Raw genomic sequence first — 17163 nt, 5'->3', positions numbered from 1 at the left:
TGGCTCAGGGCAGTTCAGCATTACCTGCTAAGTATTTTTACCTTTCCTGAATTCAGAGTAAACGTTCAGAGAGGACAGACAGGGAAGAAGACTTGCTAGGCACAGTCACAGTACCGTGAACTGGTCCCCATTCTTCTGAGCCTGGCTCAGGTTACACCTCCAACACTTTGTCTCTCCCCGTTGCTACCTTCCTGCCATTACAGCCCTCACTGTCTGGTCTGCCGGGTATCCACCCCTATGTAGTCAGCGCTCCCACGTCTGAGCACCAGGAAGGATTTACTGGAAATAGCTGGCTGATTTCTGGCTGAGACAATTCATATTTTAAATTGTTATCATTGTTGGAAGTTAACTCCTGGGGCCAAGTGACTGACGTGTCACAGATGGGAGCAGATCAGCAGGGAGGGAACGACGACCCCACAGGATGAGAACAGGAGCTGGCTTAGCAGCCAGTTCACAGCGGAGATTCAATTCACAGAGAGGACGACAGAGATGGGAGACAGGGGAGTAACTGAGGGAAGGCTTCACGAGGAAGGTAGGATCGGAGAGGCGGGGCAGATCGGGAGAGAGGCAGAGTTTGCTCCCAGCGGCAACACCATGAATATGCAAAAAAAGAGATGGAATTAGCAAGTTCCATTTAAGGCAACGAAGCGGGGTCGGATGGAAGAGCAATGAGTCATAAGGGCTGAGGTTTTGAGTGACAGCCGGACTAGCCCACGGATTTTATCCCGTTGGTCTTTACAGACAGGACGAATCACGAGAGCGGTGCTCCTGCAAGGCGTACACCTGGTAATGCTTCGCAGGCAAAGGCCTGGACAAAATGGCAGGTGATATCCATGTTGTCGACTGTGAATCTGGACATTCTGCCAGGGCGTGCCTCTTCGCTCCTGCCTTCTTCCGGCCCTAACCTGCACGTCTGTGTTGGTGGGCGTGGGTCGTCCCACAGCTCAGATGATGCAGGCACTACTGGGCTCGGGCTGAGGTTCATGCTTCCCGGGTGGGAACCCATTAACCTCAATTTGAGGCTTCCGTGTCTATTTAGTGGTAATTATGTCCTGATTTTGTTTTAAAAAGTCCTTACCTCTCAGGCATACATACTGGAATATTGACAGATAAAGATCTGAGATTTGCTTCGAAATAATTCAGGAGAGGGGAAGTGGCTAGAGGTAAAGGTGGCTGAAGGTGAGCTAGGAGGAGCTGGCTGGGGAGTCTGAGTGACGAGCACATAGAAATTCATTGTACTCTTGACATGGAGTTACAAAAACAGCAGCTTTATTAAGATAGAATTCACTACCACAAAATTCGTCCTTTTAAAGAGCACAATTCAGTGTTTTGTTTTTTTTTTCTTTGTTTTTTGGTATATGCAGGGTTGTGCAACCATCGGCTCTATCTAATTCGAGAAAGTTTGATCACCTTGGAACGAAACCCATACCCACTAGCAGTCACTCCTCATCCCTCTGATGGACTCCAGCTCCCGGCAACCATTGTTGTTTTTTTTTTTAAATTGTATAATGCACCTTCACATATATTTGAAAAGAAGTAAAAAGGATGGACAAACTTGCTCAAGGTCACGCGGTGATGGGACTGAGGCAGAATCCAGACCCAAGCCTCTCAGAAGAAAGCTAGACTTCCCACAAGGTCCAGTCTGGACGGTTCCCACCATCTCTGCAAACTCCCGACAGTGATCCTTCCCACGACTGAAGGGCTGACCCTTGAGTTCCTGATACAGGTTAGAAAGCTGTAATCTGCACGTCTTATTTACTTATTTAGGAGAAACAACCTAAATTAAGAAACAGAATGAAGTCACAAAAGTCACAGATTGGGTCCCAAAAGGAAACAGACTCACTCGTACACAGACTCCTACTTTTGAATTTTGTGAATGAGGGGCTTGGCTTCTCAGTCTCCCATCTGGCCCTGTTGTTTTTCTGAATGAAGACCCTTAGACATTTTGCTGCAAGCCATTCATATTTACTTCTTTAGGCAAAAGTGTCCTCCTGTGCACAAATATTCCAAGAGTTTGCTATTCCAGGAAATTAGGTGGCTTTTGTATCATCCCACTGACTGAAGGTTGAAACAGCTGCAGTTCAAGGGAACCGAGTCCGAGACTCTAACGAGATAATTATCCCCCTTCTCTGGACAAATGCTACAGAGAATGGTATTTTGGATGAATTTTGTCTTCAAAGCCTGGGACATCTGACCACTTCACTTCTAGAGCTCCTAATAAATGCACAGGAAGGTAGACTGCTTTTGTAGATGGGACTGTGTTTGGGTCTGCTTTATACTGTTTTCACGTGGACTTCTGGCTATCATGCTCCTTGAGGGGTAGTCTTCGGACTCTGAGTCCGAAGTTTTTAAAGTGCAGCTGGACACCAGGTGAAGAATGTCCAAAGCATTAAAGGCTTAGCAGGAAACTTCAGACTGCATGGCTTTTTTTTTTTTTTAAAGATTATTTATTTATTTGACAGAGAGAGAGAGAGAGAGGTCACAAGTAGGCAGAGAGGCAGGCAGAGAGAGGGGGAAGCAGGCTCCCCGCCGAGCAGAGAGCCCGATGCGGGGCTCGATCCCAGGACCCTGAGATCATGACCTGAGCTGAAGGCAGAGGCTTAAACCACTGAGCTACCCAGGCGCCCCCAGACTGCATGGCTTTCAAATCATCTAATAATCTGGCAGCTTTTAACCTCAAGAAGGTAGGACAGGGAGGACTGGGATTTTAATGGTCATTGATGACTCTGTTTAAAAGTCTGAATTTTGATGCCATGGTGGAGGGAAAAGAAAGCACGACTTGAGAAACAGGATGCAAACAAAACGCTGAAGGCATCAAGGGGGCCAAAAGCTGGAGGAGAGGGGCTGAGTGTTAGCAGAAGCACGAGAAAATCCCAGGGCAGCACATGGGGCCACCGGCAAGGGGGTGCTGTCAGGTGAGCGGCCAGTGAGTGGGAAAGAGGTTCACAGGATTAGAACACCCACCAAGGGAGTCAGAAGGCGAAGTAGAAAAGCTTCAGAAAAAGGCCAAAAGCCTGAGGAATGCAAGTTAGAGAAATGTCAACTATTGGGTGGCCCGGGTATAGCTCCGTGGGTTAATGTCTGCCTTCCGCTCAGGTCATGATCTCTGAGTCCTGGGATGGAGCCCCACGTCAGCGGGGAGTCTGCTCCGCAGGGAGTCTGCTTCTTCCTCTATCAAATAAATTTAAAAGATCTGTAAAAAAATGTTGATTATTTTCTACAAGGCTTTTGTTGTTCAGATCCTCTTGGTCACTTTTTAAAGTGTCTTGGTCCTCGGTCCCGTTTCATCTCTTCATAGTCGATGTACTCACATTTCATGCATCTGATTAATTCCAAGTCTTCAGGTCTGACTCTGGGGTCTAGTTTCTACTGCTTCTCCTCACGGGGGAGTCCTTACATACTTGATTATGACCCCGTGATTCTCAGAGCTGGACCCGGGAGCACTGAGGCCTGGGGAAGTTGTGTTCTTCCTTCATTGCTGTTGGCTTCTGACAGGCGTTCTTGGGGTTGGCTTTAGACTCGTGGCTTGTCTCCAGCCACAAAGGTAGTGCGAGTTGTTTGTTCCCACCTTAAGTGAGATGGGACGGTCAGAGAAGACCCGCCCCACAAACCCAAGCCAGCACCCAGTCCCGCAGCTTTCCTCTTCCCAGGAGGCAGAGTTTTTGTCAAGTTCACCCTTTCAGGGAATGGGGCTCCTTCTGGGTTCTAGGCTTTCCTTCCAGGTCTGGACCAAAGCTCCCACCATATGAGGTCACAGCTCAGAAATCATTCGGCTTCAGGGACTTGACAAATGTCCTCAGAGCAACTGGCCGCCCCATAGCTCCTGATTATCTAGATTTGGGCTTTCTGGGTGTTTATGCCTCTCAAAAATTCCCTGAGAACTTACTGCTGGCTCAGCTATTTAGAGATTAAAAAAACATCAACTCTGCACAGGTGTGTGCTGAAAGGGTTCTGAGAGTATCCGGTCCACCGTATTTTCATCAACAGAAGTCTCCCCCCACCCCAATCTGTTGCTGAGACACCTCCCCCACCCCACAACATCACCTTTCCCAGGTTCAACTGAAGTCTAAGGCGAAAGATTGGTTTCTCTGAGTCATCAAATGATATGGAATTACACTTTAGTTTTAGGTAAGGCACATAGCTAAAGGAGGTTTGGCTATAGATATCTGACTTCTAAGCAGAGAGAGTCAATTATGTAGTTTCACTTACTTGTGGAGCACAAGGAATAACAGAGAACATGGGGAGATGGAGAGGAGAAGTGAGTTGGGGGAAATTGGAGGGGGAGACCAACCATGAGACTGTGGACTCTGGGAACCAAACCGAGGGTTTTGGAGGGGAGGGGGTGGGGGGATTGGGTGAGCCCGATGGGGGGTATTATGGAGGGCACAGATTGCATGGAGCACGGGGTGTGGTACATAAACAATGAATTTTGGAACACTGAAAAAAAAAATTTGACTTCTAGACCAAAACACTAAAGAAACAGTATGAAAAGTACCAATATCATAATTGTTATATGAGAATACATGTTTAAATATGGAAACATTCAAAGTAAGGTCCAAAAAAAAAAGTACTAGCTTTAAATTATCATTATATACAAAAAGTTTATTTTAGAAATCACATATTTTTAAAAAAATAGCACAGAAGTTGTAAGTTCCGACCCTGACTTATTAGTCACTGCCTGAAAGCCAGGGTTACGCGGTACAGTTAGTGACATGCTGATGTCGAGTCCATGTAATGTTCCTGGCCTTTATACCAGTTCAAAATGTTAATGTGATTTTATTTTTTCAAAGATTTTATTTATTTGAGACACAGATAGCAAGAGAGAGCAGGAGTAGGGAGGAGAGGGAGAAGCCGACATCTGGCTGAACAGGGAGCCTGACGAGGGGTTGGATCCCAGGACCCTGGGACCATGACCTGAGCTGAAGGCAGAGGCTTAACTGGCTGAGCCTCCCAGGTGTCCCAAAATGTGATTTTTAAAAGAAAAAAAAAAAAAAGAGTCTGTTTTGAAAACACACAAAGTATCTTGATCTTGTAAGCGGGAGTCCTGAAACTATAGATCCACTGCTGAGACTATTCCAGAAACTGGAAAAAGCAGGCATCATTATTTAAATTCATGAACAGTTAAAAAGACCCAGCAGAGCTTAAACTGGGAATGCATCGGGGTCACTCTGGTGCACGTGCTGGAGCAGAAGGACGTGGAAATGTTCACTCTCTGCTGTAGTTTCATAGGGCTGAAAGCAAAAGAAGCAGCAAAAAAAGAAGCGAGGAGTTTGGGCTGGTAATTTTCTATGGAACTTGTTATTCTTGTTCCTATTCAGTAGGTTTCTTCCAATCTTACAAAAGCAGCACCCACAGATGGCCAAGTTCAAATGCTGGAGAATCAAGACACAAAATAAAAATAAATCCAAACTCCCTAAAGACTAAAAAATATCGCTCTTTGGAAATATGAACTAAAACTCTGATTTAACACATTAAGAATACCTAAAATGGTTTCATAGTCCAAAGACTTGAAATGATCCTTAAGGCGGACGACTAAAGAATTTTTATGCAGTAAACCTCAGAAGATTTTAAAATTCCTATGACATAAAACACTTTAATCTATTTAATATTTTTATCAAATGACCCTAAATTCCAATTCTAGATACTCCTACCCAGATCATGAGGTATTTGTATTTGGGGATAAATATAAACCAAAGTCTATCTTTCGGAGGGGAGGTTAGGGTTCCCTCATCTAGCTTGATCTGAATCCAGAGAAATAGTGTCACATCCTAAAAAGTTTTGAGAAAAAGAAAACCCCCATCGGTTGGTTAACTGCAAAAATCTTCCAAGACCATAGTTGCTGTGTGCATCCACAACGAATAGTGATGATTCATGCTGAAGAGAACTGAAAAACGAGATTAAAATTACACAAGAACAGAGTCAATCGGTATTAATCATCTGTGAAACAAGCGAGCAGCGGCGGGGGTCACCTAATTTTGATTAGATCGGCTGGATCTTCAATTAGCTTTTCTATAGAGACCAGCAATGATCTTATTGGAAGTATTCACGGAAGAAAAGCACGGCAGGCACTGAAAGGACAATGTGGGAGGTACAATGAAACATCTTGTCTCCTACAATCTTCAGGAAAAACCGGCCGCTAATTTTACTGAAGTGAAAAAGTGTAACACTAAAGTTGGAGATCTGAGCTTTATTATCAGAATGATGTCATTTTAGGATAGAACCGATGGATTCTCTAAAATGGTTTTAATACGGCACAACACTCGATTCTCAGAGCTGTGCGCCCACTTGTCGGTCGATACATATTCTGCATGGAGACACACAGACAAGGAGGGTGGCGAACAGGTATGAAAGGTGACAAAACCACCAAATGAAAATTCCTCGGGACAGGTTCAGCTGAGATCTAGAAAGCACTTTAATACTCTATCCTTCTTCAAATGATCAAGAGATTCAAGAGAAATGGCAAGTCCTGTATTTACAAAACCGATGAAAATCACACTGTAATAATCAGTGAATGCAGAACCACCGCACAGATCTGCGTTTCCAACTTTTCCCACCATGATTCTACATCAAGGTAAAAAAAGATTCTTTTGTACAAATCCAAGAAGGATGGAGAGATGGCAGCGCAACTGCCAGGTGGTGCAGTGACTTACGACCGGAGCTGGTGACGGGGCGCGGGGGCAGGAGGGGCACAGTCCTCGAGAAAAGAACCCTAGATCCTGGAGGCGGGTTAGTCCGTGGTGGATCTCCGGTACCAAAACCGTGCTCGGAAGTCGTCGCTGCACGTCATGAAGCCGGGGTTGGTGGGCGAATGCACGATGCAGCGCACGATGTTGTTGTGGCCCAGGGAGAGCAGGTTGCGGCGCTCGGCCGTGCGAGAGTCCCAGCAGCACAGGCTGATGGTCCTCTCGTCGGGCAGCAGCACGTAGTCCTCGGTGTGGTTGAACACGGCCTGCGTTCGGTGCACCTGCCGCCCGCTCAAGCCGGCACCTGCACAGAGATGAGAGGTTACGGGTCTGAGTGCCAAGGCTGGCCGTCCACGTTGATGTTTTCCATCCTCGGACTCTCGCACGTTGGCTAACTATCCTGCCACGGGCAAAACAGTGTTTTAAAATGGAAGGAATACACATTTGTTGTGCAATTTGGGACGCTCCAGGAAAGCGTGCAGAAGAAAATCACCCCCAGTTTGCTATCTCGGGCAACTAACTGTGAACGCTCTGATATACCTCTAGGCATACAAACATCTTAAGAAAAGATACAAAATTGGTGCTATATGTCTTTCCTGTCACAGTTTAAATCAACTTTTTGTTGGGTACATTCGTTCTTCCATGTTTTTTACTGGCTGCAAAATGCACCACTGTTAGGCAGCACTATTACTAGTGAATTCTTCTGCTAGGCGTTTAGTTTGTATCTGATCGCAAATAACACTGTGACAAATTCTTTGTACCGAACACATTATTTCCTTGATTAAATTCCTAAAACAGAATTACTGGGATGTATGAACATCTTCTCTCCAAAAGGAACCTTTAGGCTTTTTTAGGACCAGGAAAATACAGATTTTATGTTTAAAATACTGTATGAAGCATAAAAAAGAACTGCCTGATAGTTTTGCACTGAGTCAGTGTTCTGATGAGCACCCTTTCTCCGAGTCTCTGTGCGTTGTCCGTCATCTGTAAAGGAGAGCACACACCACTGCTTTCATTCAACAGGCTGGGGCAGAGCTGGATGAGGAAGGACTACGGTTTAATGGATAAAAATACAAGTGTTGGTATCAGATCTGGACTCAGCACTTACAAGTGATGCGAACACGGACAGATCACATAGCCCTGCTACGCCTTCAACTTCACTTCTGTTCTGTGGAGGGTAATGAGAGCACCCACTCACACAGTGGCTGCCAGGATCTGCACAGGGTACAACACACACCGAGCTTTGCAGGGTGTTTGGTTTTCAAGGCTGCACCCTGTGAAAAGGATGCCAAACAACAACTCACTTAATTCTCTCCCTTTCACCTACTCTAGATTTCGTCGGCATGGAACCTTGCTGTGTGCGCACGTGCATGCTTGCTCAGGGTCTTTTTAGACTGAATTTCTAAGAGTGCGCCTCGTTGGTCCAATGCTGAAAATTTTGATACAGGACACCAACCTGCCCAATAGAAATACTTTACCAGCTGACACTAACAATAGGATATATAATTTCCTAAAATGTTGATCAATACAAAGTAATAGCAATCCTATAAATTCCCGCCACCTGACGCATACAGAAAGATACTTCCATTTCCATTTCTTAGGTTTACAGAACTGCCAGTCACCTTGCTCTCTCCTGGAGCTCGCTGACCACACGTGTCCACTTCAGAAGCTCTGTGTACTGCTTCCCTAGTTCAGCATTTTTAGTGTTCTAAGTTAATTTTTAACACTGAAATTTCTAACACTTGATAGTCTCTCCTTGTCTTTCAGTATTTCAAAAATCCTTTGAATTCTAACTAGACACTCGAGCTGGAAACACAGATCTAAGCATGCTGCCAAGGAATCTTAACCTGTGAATTAGAAGATGAGGGAATTTGCATATAAATTCGGTAGGATCTCATTTTGACATCAAATCCCAATTCTCCACCGAAACGAACTCATCAGCCACATGTAAGCATGAAACATCCCAATAGTCACAAGACAAAACAAACACAATAAATCTCGAGACTCTAGTGTGCATCTTTCCTGAAACACTGCACTCAAGTTACTTCTGAAGATGGAGGCTTTCCCATTTTCACTCTGATCACTTTTGTATCTTCTTTTTGCAACAAGCACACAGTCCTTGAACAGTAAGAATTAAAGAGATTCCTCAAAATAGCTCCATACAAAAGTGTTTCAACAAAGTCACCAAGAATTATGATAAAAATGACTTTCCCCAAGACTTGTCAGTTGTACAGGCTTTGTCAGAAGCCAGACGGACGGCAGGAAGCGAACTGTGGCTGCCAGGAGACAGATCGGAAGGGGTCATGCTGCACCCTAGTGGTTCAGATGTCTCAGTCTCCACCTCTTCAATTCTCTTCTCTAAAAGGCTAACTAATAACCACCACAGCCAGGCCCTTATAAATTGTTTTCTTATTAAGTTCCGGTTCTGGTGATTTTAGTGTATAACACAAACATCTCACAACACAGGATACTAGCTGAAGTTTCCTGGAGGTTTTCTACCAAACAGCCTTTGCAGCTCCGAGGAACAGGGAATGAGACACAGTATTTTACCAACATTCACTATTGACTCAAGTCAGTATTAGGGTAACCCAAGTAACTATTAGGGTTACCGGCTCTCTTAGGAAAAGGCCAAGATCTTCCCTCTCAGCCTTCTTTCCCTAATGCATATATTTACTATGATGCACTAACTCAGGCTTTTCTCTGGACTGCTCTTATGTTTGAGGCAAGAAGGCAGACCACTGGTCTACAAATGGACCACCAGAAACTCAAATGTTAACTGCATGGAATCAGATCTCATTTAAGCCACAATGTACGGAGAAGAATAAGGTTATGAAAGCACCGTTCTATTGCCAGCTCTGCTTCTTACGAACTGCAGCCTTGGCTGAATGACCTAATGCCTAAGCCTCAATTTCTTATTTAAAAGAGGGATCATATCTGCCTTGCTCCATGAATACATTTACTGTGTGGCTCTCGTGAGGATTTAAGAGTTCTGGAAACCATAAAATGCTTCAGAAACAGTAAGTAATAGCAATTTTTCACATACCTGTGTATCTGACCAGCGTTCGTCCTGTCGATATCTCCCAAAGTTTAGCTACAGAGTCTTTTCCACTGGAGAGAATGTATTTCGAATTTTTGGAGAAAATGGCAGAACAAACTTCGGCACCATCATGGGCTTTCTCAAAAGTTGTGATGCATCGATTTGAAACACCATCCCATAGCTTGATGCAGCCGTCCTTGCTCCCAGTTACATACATATTGGCACTAGGATTGTAATTCACGGAGCATATAGCATCGGTGTGTTGATCTTGAGGATTGCATGAGACAAAACACTGAAATGTATTGATATCATAAAGCCGAAGAGTAGGGTGCTGAGTCCCAACAAGTATAAAATCTCCGGAAGGATGAAAAGAGATGGAGCGTAACATTTCAGCTTCCTGTTAGGACACAGACATTAACATTAAGTAACCAACTGGTGAACAACTAAATCCAGAGGAAATGTGGAAAGTATCTCGTTGATGGAAAGGATACGTAAGACAATGGTCAGATGCTACACAGGTGTAAGAAGGAACAATGAACTTTCTAGAGTATCATTTGAACAGAGATTTCAAAAACTATTTACTGGTGAGATTATTTATTCCAAGAACCACAGGAGCGAGCTTCATTATTTGCAAAATTAACACTGGGTGAACTCAGAATGGAACATTATTGGGCTAGGATACATTCACGTATGAACGAACCAGGATAAATACAACTTGTACCCGGGAAGAGCTTCTTCAGTTTGTCCTGGGTCTCCAAACATTGAGTAAAAAAACTAAGTTAAATTATAAAAAGGTAGAAGCCACTACCAAAACATTAGTATTTCTGAGCTTCAAATTCAAAATACAGTACCAAACGTCAAATGTCACTTGTCCGGGAAACATCTCATAGTTTCAATGGAATGATTTTTTTGATTGCCATTAAGTTACGCTTCAGCGGAGTTGGTTTTGTCTTTGAACAGGGTTCTGCAACCCTTAAAAAGTGACACAGACTGTGAGCCCTTGTTGCATAAACAGTGGCCAGCAGTCCTGACCAGCCAGCGGAGGGGGGCACAGGAAACATGCGGACCACGCGTCCATGCAAATCAGATTCCCGAGCAACCCGCGGCACGTGTCCTTGCTGCTCCTGTTTTATAGGATGATCACTGAGTCAACTTTAAAAAAAGGGAATACTCATACAGTAATAACTCTTCGTTTTTAAGAAAAAATGTAAAGCTCCTTTCCAAACATTCCTAACCTGAATGTATTTGAAGGCTCTTTTTGCAGATGGCTTGGAATAATCAAATAATTTAAGAGTATAATCCCTTGAGCCAGAGGCAAGGATCTGCTCTGTTGGGTGGAAAGCGAGACATGTGACTTCATCCACGTGGTCGTAAAGCGTTCGAATCACTGGGTGGTTTTCCATGTTCTGCTGTGCAGTCTCATTCATCATGACCTAGACCAATGAGAAAATAGGTGCTCAAACTCTAAAATCTGTCTGAGTCAAAGTCCCAACTATGCTAAGTTAAGTCTGGTCTACCGGTCTCTCGCTCTCCCAGCGAACAACAGGCACACAGCACACGCGTCACTGGCATTGTTACCTCTATCGGCATGGCACTTTTGGCCAACATTCTCTCTGTGTCAAGTATCTTTATGGAAGCGTCAGCAGATCCAGTAGCTATTAACTGCCCATCTCTACTGTACGTAGCTACGCGGCACGGTCCTTTATGGGATGTGACATAGCACGTTTCGTACTCTGAAGCCTCTGGGGACATGGTCTGGACGTCTGCATCAAATTCCAGGTCAATTCCTGTGCCCGGGGCAACTGTATCTGAACGACCAATTGCATACTGGACTGCAGTATCATCATTTTCCATTCCTGAAAGGAATAAGAATTAAGTGCATGAGGGGCGCCTGGGTGGCTCAGTGGGTTAAGTGTCTGCTTTCAGCTTGGGTCATGGTCCTAGACTCTCGGGATCGAGCCCTGCGTTGGGCTCTGTGCTCAGCGGGGAGCCTGCGTTTCCCTCTCCATCTGCCCCTCTCCTTGCTCATGCGGTCTCTCCCCTCAACAAATAAATAAAATCTTCAAAACAAATGAAGTGCATGAAAAAGTTACTGTCAAAGGCCAAGACAAAAATCTGGAGCCAGGGTCACTTTCCTCTCCTGGAGCCGCAGGACACCTGGAGCCCTTCCCGGACTACGTCTGCCGACCGAGGGCACCGCAGTGACAACACGGTAGGCGGCACGGGTCACGGAAGCTTAGATTCCAAGAGGTTCCATCAGCTCCCCCGACTGCTGCCTCCAAAATTTCCTACTTTAACTACAACTACAGAAATGTAAAAAAAAAAGCAATTCTGCAGTTATGTTGTCCATTTTTTCCCACTCTGTATTTCAGTATTTTTAGCGTTGAGATCTGTTCGTAGCAGCTTTGAGACTCATTGAGTCAGATACATTGTTAGCATTAACACTAGTGAAACATATTTGAAAGCATGTTGATATTTAAATAAACAGAAGTTTCTCAAGAAAATGCATTTTAAATTTAAAAATAACTTCACATATCACATAAACAGTATGTTTATTAAGTATAAGAAAAATTAGGAATACAGATGACACAAAAATAAAAATGATCTTCTGTTAGATCACCCAGAGATTACTGTTAACATGGTGGAATGAAATTCTTCTGGACCTTTGTTACAATTCTTAAAAATAGAACCGTACTATATGATATTTTGTTATTTGATCATTTACTCAAACAGAATAAACATCTGGCCAGTGTAATGTTTATCTATATCATGTTGCTGGATCCAATGTGATGGATACAAGAATATTCACAACTAACTCCTTATTTTTGGGTATTTCAGTTGTATTCATTTCCTCAAATTCGTATAAAAATTACCAAAACTGGCATTGCTAAGTCAAAGGGTATGAACATTATGGTCATTCTATATTTTACTGGGTGCTTTCTACAACTGAGGCAAGCATCAGGATATACTGTTGAACAAGACAAGATCCTGGTCTTTACTGAGCTTACTGTCTTTTCTGGGGAGTACAGACTGCGTGGGGAACAACCTGAAACAGTGAAGAAAATTTCAGACAGTGATTCTATTACGACAGAAACGGAACTGTTGTTTTAGAGTACCTGGGGAGATAGGGGGTTACTTTAGAAAAGGAGAAGATGACTCTGAAATACCATTCGAGCTGAAATTTGAAACCATATTACAATGAAAGAATGCTTCAGATAATTCTTATACAGAGCTTGAGGCTAGAACCAGCTCGAAATCGTCATAATCTGGAGTTTGCTTACTCTTTCAGTATGGAAAACTGTACTTGACACATACTAGGCACTAAAACGAAACAAAAATAATCTTGAACAATTCTGACGGCGAAAACATCGGGAACCTTGTCACGGACTCAATGAATCTGCATTCAGAGCTACCTAGTTTGATGAGATGCAGCAGCTGCTCCGAGGGCGCACAAACAGACTGAGGCTTGATTTCATTAATGAGGCCATTAGCAATGCTGATGTAGCCATCATAGAGCAGCTGGCTAATGATCAGCTTGTAGAGCTGCTGGCGGTCCTTCAAGCCCACTTTGGTTCTGTACATCTTGGAGAAGAGGAAGACAATCTCCTTGCCGGCTGCAAGATAAGAAAACAGGGATGGTGAAGGGCAGAGGCACTAGTAAGTCACGGAGGCAACACAGCAATCTGGTCAGACTTGCGGGGCGTACATCCCAGCTCTACTAGTCGCGTCATCTTTGGTCATCAACCTCCTTCCTCTGAGATCATGTTCCTCAGCTGTTAAGCAAGTTAGTGAAGGTTAAGCAAGAATGGTGTGTGCGGGGGCGCCTGGGTGGCTCAGTGGTTTAAGCCGCTGCCTTCGGCTCAGGTCATGATCTCGGGGTCCTGGGATCGAGTCCCACATCAGGCTCTATGCTCAGCAGGGAGCCTGCTTCCCTCTCACTCTCTCTGCCTGCCTCTCTGCCTACTTGTGCTCTCTGTCTGTCAAGTAAATAAATAAAATCTTTAAAAAAAAAAAAAAAAGAATGGTGTGTGGGGGCACCTGGGTGGCTCAGTTAGGGTTAAGCCTCTGCCTTCAGCTCAGGTCATGATCTCAGGGTCCCAGAGAGCCCGCTCCCCCCCGCCCCCCCGGCCCCTGCCTGCCTCTCTGCCTACTTGTGATCTCTGTCAAATAAATAAATAAAATCTTAAAAAAAAAAGAATAGTGTGTGCAGAGCATTGAAATCATGTTATTCAAAATCATGTTAGCGAATAGTTACAGAATATTACAGATCTTTTCATCAATTTTTTTTGTCAAACTACCTGCTTGCCATTTTTATTCTATATTGCTATCCTAGAATCTTCTATTTCTTCTGTTATAAGACACTGATTGGGGCACCTGGGTGGCTCAGTGGGTTAAAGCCTCTGCCTTCGGCTTAGATCATGACCCCAGGGTTCTGGGAGAGGGGAAGCCTGCTTCCTTCTCTCTCTCTGCCTGCCTCTCTGCTTCCTTGTGATATGTCTGTCAAATAAATAAAATCTTAGGAAAAAAAAAAAAGACACTGGTTTTTGCACTAGGTAAGACAGCGGCTACTGCTGAATGTCTAGACGCTGTTTCCACCAGCTGAGCTACATGTTTACTCATGTCAGGTATGTTCGTTTTTTAAAAAAGGGTTTATTTATTTATTTTACAGAGACACAGCAAGAGAGGGAACACAAGCAGGCTTCCCACTGAGCAGGGAGGCCGATGCGGGAATCGATCCAAGGACGCTGGGATCATGGCCTGAGCTGAAGGCAGGCGCTTAACAACTTAGCTACCCAGGAGCTCCAGTTATGTTCATTCCTTTTTTTTTTTTTTAAAGATTTTATTTATTTATTTATTAGAGAGAGAGAGAAAGACTGAGAAGCAGGCTCCCTGCTGAGCAGGGAGCCAATGTGGGACTCAATCCCAGGACCCCGAGATCATGATCTGAGCCGAAGGCAGACGCTTAACTGACTGAGCCACACAGACACCCCCCAATTATGTTCATTCCTTTTTGAGGACCTGAGAGACAGGCAGAGAGAGAGGAGGAAGCAGGCTGAGCAGAGAGCCGGATGCAGGGCTCGATCCCAGGACTCTGGGATTACCACCTGAGCCGAAGCCAGAGGCTTTAACCCACTGAGCCACCCAGGTTCCCCGGTGATATTCATTCTTAAAACACATTTTAAGGTAACTAAATTGTTAAATTACATAATATAATTACATAGTAAAGAGAGACACAAGGGCACAAAATCCACAATGCTATGAAAACTAAATCAAATTGAATACTTTGGAAAGATTCAAAGATGAATTGCTTAATAAAATACTGGCAAAAAGGATATGGCCAAAACAATAAAAACATGGAAAAAAAAAGGGCAAAAATCTGAAGGATTATGCCCTTAGATTGGTTCAGAAGTGGTTAAGTTCTCCCTTAGAAAGTAAAATGAAAACTGCAGATGATGGTTTCTGGTCTATGCAAAAAAAGGAAGCACAAACGGTGAACATGAGTGCATAATTTGACTTCCAAAAATCAATGTTTGTATGCATATGTATGTCTGGACAGCTATCAGAAGGCCACGGGAGTCTGGGGCCAGTAATAAAGAAGGTGCAGGCAGACAAGAAACTGAAAGTCAGAGCACAGGGGAGAGAGGAACACCAGAAAGGAGGAGTGAGCGGAAACACCAGCACTGCCTGGACTGCTGTACTTTACTGGGAAAGATTCTGGAAGGGGGGGTGTCTTATAGTAAAGGGGTGGGGAACCATGTTTTCTAACTCCCTCTGGAGAATAACTGAAGCTACTGATCATAAGAATAACTAACAGGTACTGAGTATTTAGCATGTTTTTTCTTACTCAGTCCTCAACACCAATCTGTAAAGGAGACCCTGTCGTCTCATTTATAGATCAGAAGGGAAAATAACTTGTCCAAGGTCCCACGATGAGTGCATGGAGAAACCAGGACTAGAATACGGATGGCTTAACTCTAGACTGTGTTGTTGCTGATGACTACCTGTAGCGCTCCTTGAAAATTTAATGACAGGGGGGCCCGGGTGGCTTAGCCCATTAAGCGTCTGCCTTCAGCTCGGGTCATGATCCCCAGGGTCCTGGGATCCATTCCTGCATCCGGCTCCCTGCTCATGGAGGAGCCTGCTTCTCCTTCTGCCCCTCCCGCTGCTCCTGTTCCCTCTCTTGCTTTCAAATAAATAAAAAACTTAACAAAATCAAGTAAGAGTTAAAACTTATTAGACATAAGTGTAGTATATAACACAGCGTGCAAGCAACCTGTATGCATTATCTCACTTAATACTCACCTAATCCTATTTTAGAGATAGGCAACCTGAGGTGCAGAGAGGTTATCTGACCTCAGAGCTCCAGGCCTTACTGGGCTGCACTGATGGGTGCTAATAACAGCTGCTAACATCTATTAAGTACTTGCCAGACACAGTGTTAAGCACTTTACAAGCCTCAGCTCACTGAATGAAATCAAAGTATTTAAGCACACGTAGAAACAACTGTATGCAAATCTATGCTTGTGTAGACAACACTTGGACACACAAGAGATGATGAAACCGGCACAAAGAAGTTAGGAAACTGAAAATAAACGCATCAAGTGGTCGCCAGGACTGCTCGCAGCAGGGCCCAGAACTTAACCACAATTCTCTCCCGCCTCTGCCCTCCCGCCAGGAGCACCGCGGGGTACACAAAGATTAAGAAAGAAAAGTAAGGACGAGGCCCGCTTCTCAAGTCTCACAGCACGTTCGCTCGCTGGGCTACTAAGTGCCTAATGAGCACCCCCAATTTGCAGATGAGGACGCCGAGGCCCGAAGACGGGAAGAACAAGCCGTAAGAACTGTCTACACCCGGAACTGGAAGAGAGACCAGGGCAGCCCCCTCACGAGGCTCCGCTACCATCCGGCGGTAAAAGCGAACTAAGGATGGAGTGAGGGTGGGAGCGAGGCCTTCGAGGAACAGAAGGGGGTGTGCAGGCCCGGCCTGGCAACTCAGGGCGCATGCCAACCCTCTCACTATCCGGCCTTCCCGCCCCACTCATCTTTCCTGTGATCCCATAAAGACCCCAGCGAACCGCACCAGCCGCTCTCCATGCATCCCAGGCCCCCAGTACCCTCTAGTCCGGCTCTCTCGATCTCCCGCTCTCTCCCAGAAAAATGGAGGCACGAATTCGGCCCAATCGATCGCTCTGAGCGCACGCTCCCTGCGCACGCGCAAAGGGCGAAACGCCGAGCGCTGCGCTATCGATCGGCCTCACTCTCTCCAGTCCTTCTCGCCATCTTACTTACTGGCGCGTTCGAGTGGTTCGTTAACCTCCTCCGACTTTACCTCTTGCGCGACAACGTTGATTGACACCAGGGCAATGCTGTTTCGTGGACAAATGTCGGATCCCGGAGAGCACCGCGGGCGCTAGAACGGCCAAAGCCTGGCGGGCGGTTGGC

At 45.0% G+C, this 17163-nt stretch overlaps 1 protein-coding gene across 6 annotated transcripts; it reads right to left on the bottom strand.

Moving 5' to 3' along the window:
- Positions 1 to 6172: 6172 nt before the first annotated feature.
- CSTF1 (cleavage stimulation factor subunit 1) lies at positions 6173 to 17152 on the bottom strand. Of its 6 annotated transcripts, none has more exons than XM_045980992.1 (6): positions 17051 to 17152; positions 13134 to 13334; positions 11299 to 11576; positions 10956 to 11153; positions 9727 to 10117; positions 6173 to 6987 (listed from the first exon to the last, which is right to left on the bottom strand). In XM_045980992.1, exons 2-6 carry the CDS (start codon positions 13300 to 13302, stop codon positions 6728 to 6730), a joined length of 1296 nt encoding a protein of 431 aa, XP_045836948.1. In that variant the 5' UTR covers positions 13303 to 13334; positions 17051 to 17152; the 3' UTR covers positions 6173 to 6727. The 6 variants fall into 6 exon arrangements, with proteins under 6 accessions (XP_045836948.1, XP_045836946.1, XP_045836945.1 ...); XM_045980990.1 differs by having other exon boundaries at positions 17011 to 17151; XM_045980989.1 differs by lacking the exon at positions 17051 to 17152 and adding an exon at positions 16836 to 16914.
- Positions 17153 to 17163: the final 11 nt, after the last annotated feature.

The sequence above is a fragment of the Meles meles genome, chromosome 16, assembly GCF_922984935.1.
Source record: "Meles meles chromosome 16, mMelMel3.1 paternal haplotype, whole genome shotgun sequence".
In the NCBI taxonomy this organism is placed as follows: domain Eukaryota; kingdom Metazoa; phylum Chordata; class Mammalia; order Carnivora; family Mustelidae; genus Meles; species Meles meles.
The sequence above is the reverse complement of the archived record's forward strand: the minus strand, read 5'-3'. Positions and strand labels throughout refer to the sequence as shown.

Excerpts from the sequence above, each read along its gene's own strand:
- CSTF1 (XM_045980992.1), bottom strand. The coding sequence starts at position 13,302 with ATGTACAGAACCAAAGTGGGCTTGAAGGACCGCCAGCAGCTCTACAAG. Across the intron at positions 11,577-13,133 it reads GCTGCATCTCATCAAACTAG|GAATGGAAAATGATGATACT; the intron begins GTAGCTCTGAAT and ends TATTCCTTTCAG. Across the intron at positions 10,118-10,955 it reads GAGCCTTCAAATACATTCAG|GAAGCTGAAATGTTACGCTC; the intron begins GTTAGGAATGTT and ends GTGTCCTAACAG.